This window comes from Erinaceus europaeus, chromosome 11 (genome assembly GCF_950295315.1).
Source record: "Erinaceus europaeus chromosome 11, mEriEur2.1, whole genome shotgun sequence".
Lineage (NCBI taxonomy): Eukaryota > Metazoa > Chordata > Mammalia > Eulipotyphla > Erinaceidae > Erinaceus > Erinaceus europaeus.
The window spans coordinates 66,915,924-66,933,927 of record NC_080172.1 but is presented as its reverse complement, the minus strand read 5'-3'; the positions used below and the strand labels follow the sequence as shown (position 1 = coordinate 66,933,927).

At 41.9% G+C, this 18,004-nt stretch overlaps 1 protein-coding gene and 1 long non-coding RNA gene across 3 annotated transcripts; one reads left to right on the top strand and one right to left on the bottom strand.

Annotated features, from left to right (window-relative positions):
• Positions 1 to 301: 301 nt before the first annotated feature.
• Positions 302 to 9,057, bottom strand: LOC132541393 (uncharacterized). The gene is made up of 2 exons (XR_009552592.1): positions 8,936 to 9,057; positions 302 to 420 (listed from the first exon to the last, which is right to left on the bottom strand). It is a non-coding gene; the product is annotated as an uncharacterized LOC132541393 (long non-coding RNA).
• Positions 8,586 to 16,609, top strand: RBM15 (RNA binding motif protein 15). Of its 2 annotated transcripts, XM_007529360.3 has the most exons (3): positions 8,586 to 12,307; positions 15,355 to 15,359; positions 15,524 to 16,609. In XM_007529360.3, the coding sequence occupies exons 1-3, from the start codon at positions 9,446 to 9,448 to the stop codon at positions 15,582 to 15,584; spliced, it is 2,928 nt and encodes a 975-aa protein (XP_007529422.1). In that variant the 5' UTR covers positions 8,586 to 9,445; the 3' UTR covers positions 15,585 to 16,609. The 2 variants fall into 2 exon arrangements, with proteins under 2 accessions (XP_007529422.1, XP_007529423.1); XM_007529361.3 differs by lacking the exon at positions 15,355 to 15,359 and having other exon boundaries at positions 8,586 to 12,305; positions 16,235 to 16,609.
• Positions 16,610 to 18,004: the final 1,395 nt, after the last annotated feature.

Here is an 18,004-nt window from a genome sequence, read left to right as displayed (position 1 = left end):
ACATCAGAAAAGGTAACAGCAGTAAATACTGGAGAGGTTGTGGGGTCAAAGGAACCCTCCTACACTGCTGGTGGGAATGTCAATTGGTCCAACCTCTGTGGAGAACAATCTGGAGAACTCTCAGAAGGCTAGAAATGGATCTACCCTATGATCCTGCAATTCCTCTCCTGGGGATATATCCTAAGGAACCCAACACATCCATCCAAAAAGATCTGTGTACACATATGTTCTTGGCAGCACAATTTGTAATGGCCAAACCTGGAAGCAACCCATGTTTAATGCTAATGAAGTTATAAACAAACCTGTGAGGCCACATGTTTGAGAACACTCTGACCAAGGAGACCAGTCTGACAGCTGACAGTTCACAGGGCATTCGACCATGCAGGAAATATTCATCTGCCAGTTCTTTTCCAGGTCAAGCTGAAAGCAAAGAGGTAGGTATGACACAAAAACAGGATTATGAGGAGTTATTGATGGAAGAGGGTAGGAAGAGAGCAGGAAAAGTATAAGATGTATAATAGAAAAATGCACCTGGAAAACAAAATTAAAACTTAAGTGGCTTAGTTTAGGTAAATGGGAGGAAAGGGCATAGACTGAAATGGTGAGGCCATTTACTTAGTATACATTGCTGAACTTTTCCAATAAGTAATGAAAAGTGGATTCTACTTCCAATTTGGCTAATTTTTGCCTACATGAGATACAAATATATAAGTACAGTAACTCCCCATTATTACAGAAGACATCAAGAATAAGCTCAATATACAGATATATCATTGTACCTTGGGGACAGTTACTTTTTTTTTTTAATTTATTTCTTTATTGGGGAATTAATGTTTTACATTCAACAGTAAATACAACAGTTTGTACATGCATAACATTCCCCAGTTTCCCATTTAACAATATCACCCACCCACGCCAGAGTCTTTTACTTTGGTGCAATATGCCAATTCCATTTCAGGTTCTACTTGTGTTTTCTTTTCTGATCTTGTTTTTCAACTTCTGCCTGAGAGTGAGATCATCCCATATTCATCCTTCTGTTTCTGACTTATTTCACTCAACATGATTTTTTCAAGGTCCATCTAAGATCAGCTGAAAACGGTGAAGTCACCATTTTTTATAGCTGAGTAGTATTCCATTGTGTATATATACCACAACTTGCTCAGCCACTCATCTATTGTTGGACACCTGGGTTGCTTCTAGGTTTTGGCTATTACAAATTGTGCTTCCAAAAACATATGTGTACACAGATCTTTTTGGATGGATGTGCTGGGTTCCTTAGGATATATCCCCAGGAGAGGAATTGCAGGGTCATAGGGTAGGTCTATTTCTAGCCTTCTGAGAGTTCTCCAGACTGTTCTCCACAGAGGTTGGACCAATTGACATTCCCACCAGCAGTGCAGGAGGGTTCCTTTGACCCCACACCCTCTCCAGCATTTGCTGCTGTTACCTTTTCTGATGTATGACATTCTCACAGGAGTGAAGTGATATCTCATTGTTGTCTTTATTTGCATTTCTCTGACAATCAGAGACTTGGAGCATTTTTTCTTGTGTTTCTCGGCCTTTTGGATCTCTTCTGTGGTGAATATTCGGGGACAGTTACTTCTATATGTGCATGTTAAACTGAAAAGCAAAAGGGAGGGATTTAAAGGGTAAATAAATTACAATGCATTTAGATATAAAATACTAGTCATTAAGTAAGCTAGCTCTTTCCAAAGGAAATTCTAGACTCCTAGAATTTTCTGATTAATATTCTACATACATTTTAAATTCTTTTGACTGCAGGGTTATTGCTGGAGCTTAAGTGACTGTACAATGACTCCACTGCTTCTGATGGCCATTGTTTTTCTTAGAGACAGAGAGAAATAGGGAGAGAAAAGGTAAGAGAGAGGAGAGAGAGAGAAAGAGAGACCTGCAGCATTGCTGCTCCACTTGTGAAATTTCTCCCTGCAGGTAGGGACTGGACAGCTTGAACCTGGGTTCTGGTACTTTGTAATATGAGCACCCAAACAGGTGTGCCACTACCTGGGCCCCATTTTAATATTTTAAAAATACATGCTTTTCTAAAACTGTGGTATTAATCTCATCATATAATAGTGGTCTATTTTATTTGCATTGAGCTCCATGACTTATTACTTAATACTTAAGTACTATACTCTCAATATATGCATTTTAATCTCATCTACTGTATTTTTACATAACACACATGTGTGTTTTCTAAGATTCAAAAGAAGCACTGAAATAGAAAAACTAGAGCTAATGGACCTATCCTATGATCTTGCAACTCCTCTCCTGGGGATATATCCTAAGGAACTCAACGCACCTATCCAAAAAGGCGTACACATATGTTCTTAGCAGCACAATTTGTAATAGCCAAAACCTGGAAGCAACCCAGGTGTCCAACAAAAAATGAGTGGCTGAGCAAGTTGTGATATATATATCTACAATGGAATACTACTCAGCTATAAAAAATGGTGACTTCACCGTTTTCAGCTGATCTTGGATGGACCTTGAAAAATTCATGTTAAGTGAAATAAATCAGAAACAGAAGGATGAATATGGGATGATCTCACTCTCAGGCAGAAGAGTTTTGAAAAACAAGATCAAAAAAGAAAACACAAGTAGAGCCTGAACTGGAATCAGCGTATTGCACCAAAGTAAAAGACTCTTGGGTGGGTGGGGGAGGGAATACAGGTCCAAAAGGGATGACAGAGGACCTAGTGGGGGTTGTATTGTTATATGGGAAACTGGGGAATGTTATGCATGTACAAACTATTGTATTTACAGTTGAATGTAAAACATTAATTCCCCAATAAAAAAAATTAAAAAAAAACAAAAAAGAAAAATAAATTAAAGGTACAAAATACAAAATAATAGTAATAAATAAAAATATTTTTTAAAAAGTTGCTGTTACTAATATGGTTTCTCAAAATCTGAGGACATTGGATTAATGTACTTACAATCCTTAGGTCAGGACACACATTCATCAATAGTCCACCCATAGGCTTTTTTTTTTTTTTTTGGTCAATAACATAGTGAAAACTCATGATCCTAACACACAATCCAAAAAAACATAAAGTTACAGATAGTTTATATTAGCTAAACACTTATCCTTTGTCTTGTGTCAATCTGCTGCCTATATATGATATTTAGGAATTCCTTTTTGCTAAAGAATTTTAAGAAGGGGAGTCACATTGTGGTGTACCAGATTAAGCAAACAAAACTTAAAGCACAAGTGCCCCCAAAAGGATCCAGGTTCAAGCCCCTGATTTTCCACCTGTGGGGGGGGGGGGTTGATTCATAAGCAGTGAAGCAGGTCTGCAGTTGTCTGTCTTTTTCTCCCCCTCTATCCTATCCAAAAAAAAAAAAAAAAGTGGCCGCAGGGAGCACTGAATCCATAATGCAGGCAAGCCAGCCCCAGCAATAACCCTGGAGGCAAAAAAAAAAAAAAAAAAGTAAAAAGTAAATTTAAACAATTCATATATTAGTATACATGCATCTTAGCAGTATATTATTTGGGGCAAAGAGACAACATAATGGTTATACAAAGGACTTTCACAGTTAGGGCTCTGAGGTGCCAGGTTTAATCCCCAGCACCACCATAAGCCAGAGCGGAGCAGTACTCTGGAGTGTCTATCTCTGTCTCTTTATCTCTCTTTGTCTCTTATATTAAAATAAATGAATAAGATATTTTTTAAAGCATATTATGGGCAGGGAGATAGTATAATGGTTATGCAAAGAAACTCTCATGCCTGAGGTTTTGAAGTCCCAGGTTCAATCCCTCAGACCACCAGAAGCCAAAGCTGAGCAGTGCTCTGGTAAAAAGAAAAATAAAAAGTATATTATTTGGTGGGGGCTTGAAATAGCATAATAGCCATGCAAACAACTTTCATTCCTGAGGCTCCAAGGTCCCAGGTTCAATCCCCAGCAACACAATATTATTTTGGTTTTTAACTGTACACAAACATATATTTGAACAACATGATTTGTTTTTGTTTTGTTTTGTTTTGTTTTTACCAGAACACTGTTCAGTTCTGGTTTATGGTGGTGCGGGGGATTGAACCTGGGATGTTGGTAAAGTCTGTTTGCATAAGCATTATGCTATCTACTCTCTGCCCTGTTTTTTTTTTTTAAGAGACAGCCAGAAATCAAGAGGGAAGGGGGTGATAGAGAGGGAGAGAGACAGAGATACACCTGCAGCACTGCTTCACCACTCACAAAGCTTTCCCCCTGCTGGTGGGGACCGGGGGCTTGAACCTGGGTCCTTGTGCATTGTAATACATGCGCTCAACCAGGTGTGCCACCACCCAGCCCCTTGTTGTTTTTTTTGTGCAAGGACCGGCGGAAGGATCCAGGTTTGAGTCCCCAGCTCCCCACCTGCAGGGTAGTAGCTTCACAAGAGGTGAAGTAGGTCTGCAGGTATATCTTTCTCTCCCCCTCTCTGTCTTCCTCTCCTCTCTCCATTTCTCTCTGTACTATATAACAATGACAACATTAATAACAACAATAATAACTACAACAACAATGAAAAACAGCAAGGGCAAAAAAGGGAAAAATAAATAAAAATATTTAAAAAAATAAAAAAATAAATTATAAAAGAGTGCTTTCTACATCAAGATTAAAGGTGAACCACATGCACAGCTCTGTATACTAAAAAAAAATGAATAATACACTTTAAATTGGTAAACTTTATAGTATATAAATTCTATCCTAATAAAGCTGTTAAAAATTCATAAACTACAATAAGTGGTTTTATAATGTCACAAGGTCCTAAATGATTGTTTGCTATTTTGGGCACTTAATATATGCCTGTGGGTAAAATACAGAGTTTTTACAGACCAAACAGAACAAACATCTACTGGTAGGAGATAGCTCATTTTATGAAATGAAATAAAACATTTTAATCCACTATTGTGAGTAGGGAAAAGATGTCAGTTCCCAGCTTCAGTCCTTTTTGAATCTGCCAGGAAATCAAATAAATGGCTCTCAGCTCCCTAGATAAATTTTATATTGCAATCATAACTGTCCCTTTGTGTTTTGAGGATATACAAAAAATGAGACCTAGGATGAGGATGGAAACAAGATATTTCACTGAAAACATACTGATATATTTTAATTGTGTCATTTTCCTCCATGAACATAATTTTTATTTTGCCTCTTCACTTTTCAGTCTAAAACTAATTTCTTTTTCAGTCTAAAACTAATTTAAAAAGAGATGGAAAAACAACCCATATAGAAAGCTAGTTGTAGGGGGTAGGGCGCTAGCGCAGCAGGGTTAAACGCACACACGTGGCTGAAAGCACAAGGACCAGCATAAGGATCCAGCTTGGAGCCCGGGGCTCCCCACCTGCAGGGGCTTTTGCTTCACAGGCGGTGAAGCAGGTGTGCAAGTGTCTATCTTTCTCTCCCGCTCTCTGTCTTCCCCTCCTCTCTCCATTTCTCTCTGTCCTATTCAACAATGACGACAAAAATAGTAACTACAACAATAAAACAACAAGGGCAACAAAAGGGAATAAATAAATAAATAAAATAAATATAAAAAACCCTTGGTCCCCTGCACTATAAGTCACCATTATCCTCTCAGTACACTCTAAAGCACATGTATGAAAACAGGCTGAGAGAACCTCACTAAACAGCTTTGGTTTTTAAAAAATATTTTATTTATTTTATTTTTGAGAGAGATGTAGAGAGAGAAACAGAGAGAAACACAAGAGCACTGCTCAGCTCTGGCGGTATGGGGTTTGAACCTGGGATTTAGGAGCCTCAGGCATGAGAGTCTGTTTGCATAACCATTATGCTATCTCCCCCCACCCTAAACAATTTTGTTTTAAAGAACACAAGATGAAAGTCAAATCAATCACTTATTTTAATGACAGCATGCATCAACACATTATAACATCATCTAGTATATCCTGGTTGTGCACACTTATACACACACACATCACAACACAGCAGTAGCAGTAGCTGTATTTTGTCTTTGCTACCAGGTCTTTCTAGTTTACTCATTAACAACCAAACAGTTGACAAGCTATCAGTCTATCAGCTCCCTTGGGCAAGCCTTCCTGCTGCTACCAGTTGTCAGATGGTAACTTCCTTCAAGCTCCTAGGTCTTTCAAATGGCCAACTACTTAACAACCAGAGCCTCAAGGCACTGCTATTTACCAGTATCTGCTTCCCGAATTCTCTCCCAAGTCTTCCACTCTCTTAACTTCTCTCATGAAGTTTGGGAAATTATCCTAATTTGGTCATTGTCTTTTTCTTTGATCAGTGAGTCATCTGAGGTTAATTTAGATAAAAATGGTCGCTCTGGAGCCTGGTTTATTTGGCTATTACAGTGAGTAATCAGATAATGCCTTAACTTCAATTTTGTGTTGTATAGATACAGACCTGAAACAGATTAAAATTCCCTATGTAATAATTTTTGAATGTTTTGTGCTTTTACAAATGATATGCTTTTCTTTTCTTTCTTTCTTTTTTTAATCTCCAGCATCCAGATTTTTCTTTAAATATCATCTCCCACTTAATGGAATCAGAATTCCTTGGAGACAATGCTCAACCCCATGTTTGGGGCAGGTATTATTCAGCCAGATCAGCCTGAAACAAAATAATGAAGAGGAGGTTGGATGGATGAAACAATACTGTCATGATCTGAAAATTACTGAAATTGGGTGTTGAGTACACACAAGTTCTTTGATAATATTCTACGTGTGTTCACTTTTTAAAAAAACTTTTTTCATAGCTTTTAATATGAATGTTGATTTACATGGTTGTTGCCAAGCTCCACATCTCCCCAAGATGTAAATAATTGCTATTAAAAAAGACCTAACAACATACATAGTAAAAGCTTTATTTTATTATTATTTTTTTAACCAGAGTACTGCTCAGCTCTGGCTTATGGTGGTACAGGGGATTGAACCTGGGACTTCAGAGGCATGAGTCTCTTTGCATAACCGTTATGCTATCTTCCCCCGCCCAGTAAAAGCTTTATTTTACTAACTAAGGATATACAGTGAAAAGTTGAGTCTCCATCCTAGGTCCATCTCATTATGATCTATGTTATGCTATAATTTCCTAAATATTAAAAGTGACTCATCTATTTATATAATTTTAAATAAATATGTACATACATATTTTTAAATACAAGTGGTATCACATTATGCATTGTACTGTGCCATAAATGTTCATTTTAATACAACCATTATGTCTACTCACATTTCTGTATATTTTATGCTCTTACATATTTGGCTCCTTTCAAGTTCTTGGATCAAACCAAAAGATTAAAAATCCACATTTGCAGCCCAGCGAATAAAGCCATTCATTCTCAACCATGAGGTCCTGAGTTCCATCCCTACATCACATGTATCAGAGTGATGTTCTAATTCTTTCTCTTTCATTAATAAATAAAACTTTAAAATAAAAATCCAAATTTTAACTTAAGGATTATTTAGAGGACAGATAAGGTGATTCAGAGTTAATGCAAAGTATGTGCCCTGAATACCAGGGTGAGTTCCCGGGTTCCACCCTCGCACCATATGAGAAAACAGCAAAGACAAAGTAAGTGTAACTGTGCTCATGCTCACCTAGACTCAAGACACACCCCTGCATCTGTGCATCTCTGGGTTTGATCCCCTCTCTATCCCCCCAACGCCTTAAAAATAGGATGGCCTAAAAAAGTAGCAGTCCCTAACCTTAAATTTTCAAGTACAGTTTTAGGGGGGTGGGGGGTTATTGTGACCTTGAAATATGTCACGTTTGGGCCTGCAAAATAGCTAACTAGGATAGTGCGCTGCTTTGCCATGTGAAATCACCCAAGTTTGAACCTGGTCCCCATCACACTTAAGGAAGTTTTGTTGCTGTGGTCTTTCACTCTTCTTTCTCTGCCTCTTAAAAACAGAAAAAAAAAGAAAACCTCGTATTCTCCACTCCACGTAGGATTTTGAGAGTCAAGAATCCTCAGGCCCTCCCCCTAGGATGAGGTTGAGTCCAGGTGCCATGCACAACGCCAGGCAGGGGCTGCCCCTCGCCAGAAACTGGCAATGCATTTTCATAGTTTAAAACAGAAGTCTCTAGAAAGAAAGTTGGGTTTTGAACAGAAGCTGGAGTCCCCCCCCCCCCCTTTTTTTTAAGTGAATTTAGAGACTGCCAAGTGGCCATGCAACGAGATTCCACTATAAACGAACATGGGTGGTGGTGGTTCCAAGAGGCACAAGAAGCCACACTTCTGCGGGAGCGATTATTTTAACGGGGAGAACCGCTGGCTGTCAAAACCAAACAGCACAGCCACGGGGTACAAGGCCCACGTGCATGCGCAGCCCGAAACAGGAAGCCCACGGCGGCGTCGGCCGTGCCCCCACGGCCCCAGCGCGGCAGTCACTCCCCTCGGCTCGGGCGGGGACGAAGAGCGCCTGGAGCGTCAGACTCCCGAGCGAGCGGGGCGGCATCTCGCCGCCGCGCAGGTTTCCGGCAGAACAAGCCCGAGGCCCAGCACCGCGCACGGCGGGGCGTCAGCGTGACCCGGGGCCTGGTGAACTGTGAACCCCGCGGCCCCGCGGGACCCGGGCGGCGCTTGCTCGCGCAGGGGGTGGGGCCTAGTCGAGCTGCTCGCGCAGAGGCCGGAGGGACTAAGATGGTGTCCACAGGGCGCCGCAGGACGGCTTCAGGAAACGTTCGCGGGCCCCGACATCCAGAAGGCTTCTCCAACCCCTCGCCCCGCACAGGTAGGAGGTGGGGAGCCCAGGAGTTCCGAGCCCTACTGCCCACTAAGCGTCGGGACTGAACCAAGACATAAGGGGAGAACGGCGAAAGCGCAGGGAGGCGGCGCAGGAGCTCGGTCACCGTCTCGCGACGTCGCACAGCAAGCGCGTGTTGAGCTCTTTCACCTTCATTCGGCTTTCTCCGTCTTTGAGCCTACCCCTTTAAGGGAGTGATGGACTGTTACCTCAGCCAGTCAGCTTCCTCAGCAACATCCAATCAGATTTAAACTTCTCTCACTGGTCTGTGGAGTTGGGAGAATGAGAGCGCAAAGGGATCGCTTTCTCTCGCGAGATCGCTGTGAGTCGGCCTCTCCTGTAGGGGGAAAAGGCCTGCATTGATGGCTCGGCTTCCCGAATAGTGGGTTAAAGGACGGGGTTCCAAACCAATGAAAGGGATGAGGAGGTGGGATCAGCTCTCAGCGCTCTAGAGGTACCGTTACAGAGCAGACTTTTTGTCCAATCAACGCCTCCAGACGTCGGGTCAGGTGGCCATCGTGTGCGAGGGGTGGGGCCTATAGCCTGGCGCGAGGAACCGTTAAGATGGACAACGACTTTGACCAATGAGGTACTTGGACTAGGGCGGTGCGTGCCCAATAACAGTGGCGGGGCGGGCGCTTTCCCGAAGCGCGGGGAGATGTGAAGACAGACAAATAGTTTTCCCAATGAGGCCGTAGACTAAGGGAACTAATTGACCAATGAGGACCACGGGGCGGGACCCTGTGCCGCGGCGGAGTCCAAGATGGCGGCGTGCGGTTCCGCTGTGTGAAACGAGCGCGGGCCGGCGGGTTAATCAGCTCCGCGGAGACGACCTCCGGCGACCCGCGACAATGAAGGGGAAAGAGCGCTCCCCGGTCAAGCCCAAACGCTCCCGTGGCGGTGAGGACTCGACTTCCCGTGGGGAGCGGAGCAAGAAGTTAGGGGGCTCTGGCGGCAGCAACGGGAGCAGCAGCGGCAAGACCGACAGCGGCGGTGGGTCGCGACGCAGCCTTCACCTGGATAAGTCCAGCAGCCGAGGTGGGAGCCGCGAGTACGACACTGGCGGGGGCAGCTCCAGCAGCCGCTTGCACAGCTACAGCTCCCCCAGCACCAAAAATTCCTCGGGCGGGGGCGAGTCGCGCAGCAGCTCCCGGGGTGGAGGCGGAGAGTCACGTTCCTCCGGGGCCGCCGCCTCAGCTACAGACTGCGGGGAATACAAGACCCTGAAAATCAGCGAGTTGGGGTCGCAGCTGAGTGACGAAGCGGTGGAGGACGGTCTGTTCCACGAGTTCAAACGCTTCGGTGATGTAAGTGTCAAAATCAGTCATCTCTCGGGTTCTGGCAGCGGGGATGAGCGAGTAGCCTTTGTGAACTTCCGGCGGTCAGAGGACGCGCGGGCGGCCAAGCATGCCAGAGGCCGCCTGGTGCTTTATGACCGGCCCCTGAAGATAGAAGCTGTGTATGTGAGCCGGCGCCGCAGCCGCTCCCCTTTAGATAAAGACACTTACTCTCCGTCCGCCAGCTTGTCCGGGACCTCAGGAGGAGGCCACCGGCACGCCCCCGGAGGAGGTGGCGGAGGCCAGAGATCGCTCTCCCCCGGGGGCGCAGCCTTGGGATACAGAGACTACCGCTTACAGCAGCTGGCTCTCGGCCGCCTGCCACCTCCACCTCCGCCTCCGCTGCCCCGAGAGCTAGAGAGAGAACGAGACTACTCGTTCTACGAGCGAGTGCGCCCAGCCTACAGCCTGGAGCCAAGGGTGGGAGCTGGAGCAGGTGCTGCTGCTTTCAGAGAAGTGGATGAGATCTCACCCGAGGATGACCAGCGAGCTAACAGGACGCTTTTTCTGGGCAACCTAGACATCACTGTGACAGAGAGCGATTTAAGAAGGGCTTTCGATCGCTTTGGAGTTATCACAGAAGTAGACATCAAGAGGCCTTCTCGGGGCCAGACTAGTACCTATGGCTTTCTTAAATTTGAGAACCTAGACATGTCTCACCGGGCCAAATTAGCAATGTCTGGCAAAATTATAATTCGGAACCCTATCAAAATTGGTTATGGCAAAGCTACACCCACCACTCGCCTTTGGGTAGGTGGTCTCGGACCTTGGGTGCCTCTTGCTGCTCTGGCACGAGAGTTTGACCGATTTGGCACAATACGCACCATAGACTATCGAAAAGGTGATAGTTGGGCATATATCCAATATGAAAGCCTGGATGCAGCTCATGCTGCTTGGACTCATATGCGGGGCTTCCCACTGGGTGGCCCTGATCGACGCCTTAGAGTAGACTTTGCAGACACAGAACATCGTTACCAGCAGCAGTACCTGCAGCCTCTGCCCTTAACTCATTATGAACTGGTGACAGATGCTTTTGGACATAGAGCACCTGACCCTTTGAGGGGTGCTCGGGATAGGACACCACCCATACTATACAGAGATCGAGATAGGGACCTTTATCCTGACTCTGACTGGGTGCCACCACCGCCTCCAGTTCGTGAACGCAGCACCCGGACTGCAGCTACTGCTGTGCCTTCGTATGAGCCGCTGGATAGCTTAGATCGCAGGCGGGACGGCTGGTCCCTGGATCGGGACAGAGGTGACCGAGATCTGCCTAGCAGCAGAGACCAGCCCAGGAAGCGAAGGTTGCCTGAGGAAAGTGGTGGACGGCATCTGGATAGGTCCCCTGAGAGCGATCGTCCGCGGAAACGGCACTGTGCCCCTTCTCCAGACCGCAGCCCAGAATTGAGCAGTAGCCGAGATCGCTACAATAGTGACAATGATCGCTCTTCCCGTCTTCTTATGGAGAGGCCCTCACCAATCAGAGACAGACGAAGTAGTTTGGAGAAGAGCCAGGGTGACAAGCGAGACCGTAAAAACTCTGCATCAGCTGAACGGGATAGGAAGCACCGGACAGCTGCTCCCACTGAGGGAAAAAGCCCTCTGAAAAAAGAAGACCGATCTGATGGAAGTGCACCCACCACCAGCACTACTACTTCAAAGCTGAAGTCTCCTTCCCAGAAACAGGATAGTGGCACAGCCCCGCCAGCAGCAGCAGCCTCTCCTAAACTCTGTTTGGCCTGGCAGGGTATGCTTCTATTGAAGAACAGCAACTTCCTGTCCAACATGCATCTGTTGCAAGGTGACCTCCAAGTGGCCAGTAGTCTTCTTGTGGAGGGCTCAACTGGAGGCAAAGTGGCCCAACTCAAGATCACTCAGCGTCTACGCCTGGACCAGCCCAAGTTGGATGAAGTAACTCGGCGCATCAAAGTGGCAGGGCCCAATGGCTATGCCATTCTTCTGGCTGTGCCTGGAAGTTCTGACAGCCGCTCCTCCTCTTCCTCAGCCACATCAGACACTGCCACCTCTACTCAGAGGCCGCTTAGGAACCTTGTGTCCTATTTAAAGCAAAAGCAGGCAGCTGGGGTGATAAGCCTCCCTGTGGGGGGCAACAAAGACAAAGAAAACACCGGGGTCCTTCATGCCTTTCCACCCTGTGAGTTCTCCCAGCAGTTCCTGGATTCTCCTGCCAAGGCACTGGCCAAATCTGAGGAAGATTACCTGGTCATGATCATTGTCCGTGGTGCGTCCTAAAGTCCATGTGTAATTTGTATTTACTGCTTTGACATGGTTCCTTTTTTTGTGATGTGTAATGGGATACAGCATCAGATGACATTTTCTTTTTAGTTAGTTGCTTAGTTGTTTTTTTTCTTTTTATATTTTTATAAACCTCATTAAAATACAAGTCAGGAAAGTGGCTTTATTTTTTTTTCTTTAAGTGGAAGGGATAACCTGAAGGTAGCAAGCAGATTGATTGATTTGCTTTAATTAGTTTCCATCCTTAAACTTTTTTCCTTCAATTTTTCTTTTTTGACCTTGAACTAAAAGATTCCACAAGGTTACAAAACCAAAATTTGAAAAATAGAATTTGAAGGAAAGAACCCACTGACTAGATAGGGATGGTAATGATAAGCCTAAAATTGGTTGGTATGTAGGTATATTACTCCAATACCAGAAATTTGATCAGGAATCTCAAAGGTGTAAGTTGATAAATGACATAGCAATGTAATCATTTTAATCAAGTATTTGAGTATTTCTCTTTAAATAGATGGTTAATTTCCAAAGTTGCTTCAATATACACATTCTTATCCCTAGTTCTTGAGTTGTATCCTGCGTATGCACTTCTGGTTTGTAGCCATAACTTAAGTAAAAACTGAGTTATGCTATAAACTGTATGTGTCTTATGCTTAAACTAGTATGCAAGAAGTGAGTTAGGTGCTTTTAACATAAGTTATTGGTGTGTGGTGATGTTTTCATTGATTTACAGAGAAATGTAGGTATAATTCTAATTATGCATAATTGAAAACCTAAGTTGTTTTCTTCATCAAGTATGAGTTTTTGGTTTCGTATCCCTTTCAAATTTCTGATTTCAATAATAGAAAGAAGAGTTGTCTGCAGGCTTATAAGTCACCTTTGTTTCTATGGGCATTCAGTAGCCATATCTGGATCACAGAATTTTTTTTTAAGTCATCATGAAATGCCTTTAATGTGCTTCTCTTAAATTTTGCTTTTTATTTTTGTGTTTAAGCAGTAGCAATGATGTACATTATTGAGAAAGTGTTAGATATCTTTGGAATTTCATGTTTACTATTTTCACTGGTGGCCAATATCAGATTTGAAATGTCAGTGTAGGGAAAAATACCTTTTGTTTTTATTTTCCCCAGATACCTAGAATTAATACAAAATAATTTACTCAGTGTTTTTCAGAGATGAATATTGTGTTGATTTCTGTTTCTTAACAAGGGCTTTTGCTACTGAATAGCAAGGGCTGATTTTCTTTTGTCTTCATTTTTTCCTTCTTTTGTTTTTCACATCTACCCCACCCCTCGCTTCTTATATCAGTAGTATGTCCCATTACCCCTTGGTTTAAACTCAGAACTTTAGTTAAGGTTCTTGATATGTAATTATGAGTAGAAGCTTTAGGACAATTTGGATCATGGTGATGTTTTTATTCTGTTTTGAAAGTGACTTATTGAAAGCCTGGCAGAAACCTACTTTTCTTTCTGTTAGCAAAATAAATGGTCTTTTGAGGTAGCACCAATAATAACCCAGGGAATGTCATGTAATTTATTATTTTCTGTTATAACAGGTGTCTAAGTGCATGTCAGCATGAAAGCCTTATCACTGCTGTGTCATCCTTTTTGGTTTTCACTATGCATTTAGATTTTTTTTTTTTTTTAATTAGGAGAGTTTCTTTTCTTTTTTCCTTTTTTTTTTTAAACTGGAAAAGTCAGCCACTTGAGAGAAGGAAATTAATAGACTATCTGCACAAAGGTCCTTAAGTGTGTGCCTCTAGGGGAAACGCCTGAAATCCTACAGTTAAGATCTTTAGTGCTGTTTGCTTTGGGAGGGGTTGGTGGGGGGAGCAGAAACCTTGGAATGTTCATATAGAGTAGATATCTTGTTCAGACACTAATGTAAGTGAGCAGACTACATATACGGGATCAAAATATTGTGGCTAGATACATTTTTTTCCAGTTTAAATACTCTCATTAATCATTAAATTTTGAATATACTATAAGATGGCTAGACAAATGATTTTACTTTTTATAGAGTGAAATTCATGGCACCTAATTTTACTATCATACAAAATGTGTGTGTGTGTGTTTTTCCTTTTTTTATGTTGATGTAACGACTTACTGGAGACTACTGTGATTTTTTTTTTTTTTCCCTTCATGTTTCTTTGAATCTTTATCTGACATCTTGGCTTTTAGATATTGGCAATTTGTGCTTCTGTGTTTTTGAAACAATGGCTTGGTACCATTTCTAAATGTATGCTTGATAAAGAATTATGTTTAAGTTTGGTGCTTAACCTACAGAGTGCCATCTTTCAGATATATTTCTTATTTGTGTTGCCCATTGTGCAGGTTCATAATACCACAAATTAACTACTTAACATTTCTGAATAGAATGAAAGCAAAAGTTAAAAACTATCCGGTTCCAATCTCCTTAGCCGAATTTCATAATCTCAAAATAAGATGCTCTTTGTTAACAACCAATTTTTTTCTCTTTTTAAAAACTACTTGCTTAGTTGATTTTTCTGAAACAGTTCAAATGAATGGGAACATTTCTTTCATCAGTACATTATTTAGTGACTTTTGAAGTTTACCTGGTGAAAAACAAATTAAGACTTTTTTTAGATCACAACTTCAAAGTTTATGGAAAATTTAGCAATTACTCAATTTTTGTCTGATTCTTTTGTAATTGTTGTAGCTGAGATTCCTATAAGGAGAATTCCGCACAAAAAATTTCAATTACTGTTCAAAATATTTGCTTTCACTCTGAACTGAGAGTAGATTGAATTTTCCCTCTAATGATTACTTCTTTAAACATTTATCTTTTGGTTGATATAAGCTTTTGTTACATTTTGAAAGTAATATAGTCTGGCCCTTCTTAGCTTAGATCATTTCAGGAATGTTAGTAAACGTGCATTTATTGTTTTCAAAGTCAAAGTTTATTTAAAGAATAAAGTAGGCTTTCACTGATGTAAGGGTTTTTTGTTGTATTCCCCCCCAAACTTTTTTTTTTTTTTGATAGTGAAATTACTCTTGCAGACACAGCTTGAACTGTAGTTTGGGTCCATATGGAAACCATTCACTAAAATCTCTGGTATCCGAATTAGGAAATCCTCTTGAGAAGAGGGCCTAAATGACCTTGTATTGGAAAAAAAAAAAAAACAATTTTTTTGGGGGGAGGAGAATTTCTGGACTTTTTCTTTTCTGTTTCTGCCATATTGCTTAGATTTGAGGTAGGAGTTAGGTATGAGAACAAGAAGAAAAGAGAAATGAAGCTGACCTTGTAGTGATGTCTGAAAGGGGAGAAAATGATTTCAGGTAACCAGTGAACTGTTAAGCCTGAAGAGGAATTTTATTTGTATAGAACTGAAAAATAAAAGTCCTGTTCTTTGGCTGTTTAGCAGTTTTATGAATGTTTAAAAAAAATAGCAGCTGTCTTTAAGAACACCAATTCAGGTGAATTTTTAAATGGCTTTGTATTTTTACCCCCTACTACAATAAATAGTAGTTGTGTGTTGCTCCATAAAAATTACAAAATGAAAAAGGGGGTAAAAGTTTGATTAAATTACACCTTTTTTACAATCTCATCTTTTAAGTTATACATAGAATATACAGATTATAACTTTTTTTCTGAAACTTTGACATTTTACTCAGTTACATGAGTATGAAGAATATTTTCAGTACTAAAATTCTCACTTAACTGCAGTCTTAAAAAAAAAAAAGAACGCCCTGTTGTACTTGTTATTTGTCTAGTCATACAGTAAATTCATTTCAAGATTTGTATCAGTGGGTATTATTGGTGCTTTTTGAAGTCAAAGTGGATTATCCAGGAAGGTCTTGTTAATGTTATGTTCATCTATAATGGAATAGGGGAAATATATATATTTTTAATATTGTAAGCATTTGTACTGAATAACCTTTTTTTCCCCCCTGCAAGCAAAACTGGTGAACAGCAGATGAAGATATGGAATTCAAAGTTCTAATGGACCTTTTTGAAGAGAAGTTATGGCTTATGTGGAGATTACATGGGCCTCTTGATGGAAGAAAGCTAATCTGTTTAGTATTTGTGCATTTTACTAAAATGGCAGCTTAAAGTTGTGTATCTGCTATTGTGATGCCAATGCCGGTGTTTTAAGTGGAAAAAAAATGACCTCTTTGCTTTGTGCTGTGTACACAAGATTTCTGGAAAAGTAAAGAAAAACCCTTTTTATGGCTCACACAGCTTAAAAGTAGCTGTCACTCAAAACGTGCGCTCACAGTTGAGCTGCTTTTGTTTTATTCTAAATAAATTGTTTCTTTTGAGGAAAATGTTTTTCTGCCTGGAAGTGAATTGACGGCAAACCTTTGACCCCTTTGTTTGCAGCTGAGGGGGTACTTGCTGCTGCTCAGATTTTGTAAGTCTTGAGCAAGAAGCAGGGAGACCATCATTTTGACTATCGCAGTGTGTCAATTCTGAAGGATCACTAGTGTTACTGTGACCCCCTTTGTTTGCAGTGAAGGGGATCACTTGCTTCTGAGTCCTCAACTTGAGGAAAATGGTGCTGTTTGCTGGCACACAAGAAGCTGGGGCAAGCACCGTAAGCCTCACCACAATGCAGGAGTCTGGGGCTTTGCTGGTTTGAAGAGCTGGAGTTGCTGAAATTTAAGTTTTGATTTGTTTTGTTCACCCATCACGTTTGGCCTTAGTTTCATTTTTAATTTGAAGAAAAGTGTGAAATTGCTTTATCTTGCACTTAACATTTGCACCAAATTGCCAAAAGAAGGAGAAATGCTCCGTTTGCTCTTTAGATGTTAATGATGATGTTAATAAAGCCTTTCCTGACACATTTGAGGAGCTCCTCCACCTCCAGGGGCTTCTTCCCAGAGTTATGCAGTGATGGGTTTAGTTCTGAATGGATGAAGAGTTCCTGAGAGCTAGCGTTTGTAATTAGAACCGTTACTTGGTATCTGTGCCTTATTTGACCTGTGGTTCCACATGCCCTGGATGTGCATGCACCGTGACGGTTTCATAGGTACGAACGCACACTCAGGCCCAATCACTTCGGTTGGTAGTACAGATTGTGAGGAAAAAAATGGAGGAATCCTTAAGGAGGAAAAATGTTTGCCTTTAGTTCCTGCATTATACTGTACAGGGGCTCCTGAGCTTTGGAAGCTGTTCCCAGTGCAGGAGAACTCCCCTGTTTGCAGCAGGAGACTTCGGTGCCCAGTGACAACGCTGGAGTTCAAGAGGAAGCCAGCAGTGCTGCACCATTGGCTTCAGACACCATTGTTGTTTGCCAGTTTTAAACTTAACTAGTTGCAGACGAAGACCACCTTGAAATGCAGGCTTGTTGGGCTTGTTTTGAATTTTAACCTCGGATGGAAGAGCTCTAGCGCTGTCTTGTCTCCATGCGGGATGATGATTACTTAGGCTACAGGTGATAATCAACAAAGGATGCCACGGTTATATTCTCCAAGGTGGTGTTCCAGTGGCAAACAGCTGTATAAACTCTTGTAACCAGGTAAGAGGGTTTTAGAGGTCAAGAATGCATTATAATTAATAGGGTGAGGGCTTTTGTGTTTTGGGTATGTGTCTCAGGATGAAAGTCCTTATGCACTCTGCTGCCTCCCCTCACCAAAGATGCAAAAAGTTCCAAAATTTCAGGCTAGGATGTCTGTTCTATTTGGCATATTTATTTTTAAATTTAATTCGGCTTATGAGAAAATT

Coding starts and splice junctions, on each gene's coding strand:
- RBM15 (XM_007529360.3), top strand. CDS start 9,446: ATGAGGACCACGGGGCGGGACCCTGTGCCGCGGCGGAGTCCAAGATGG.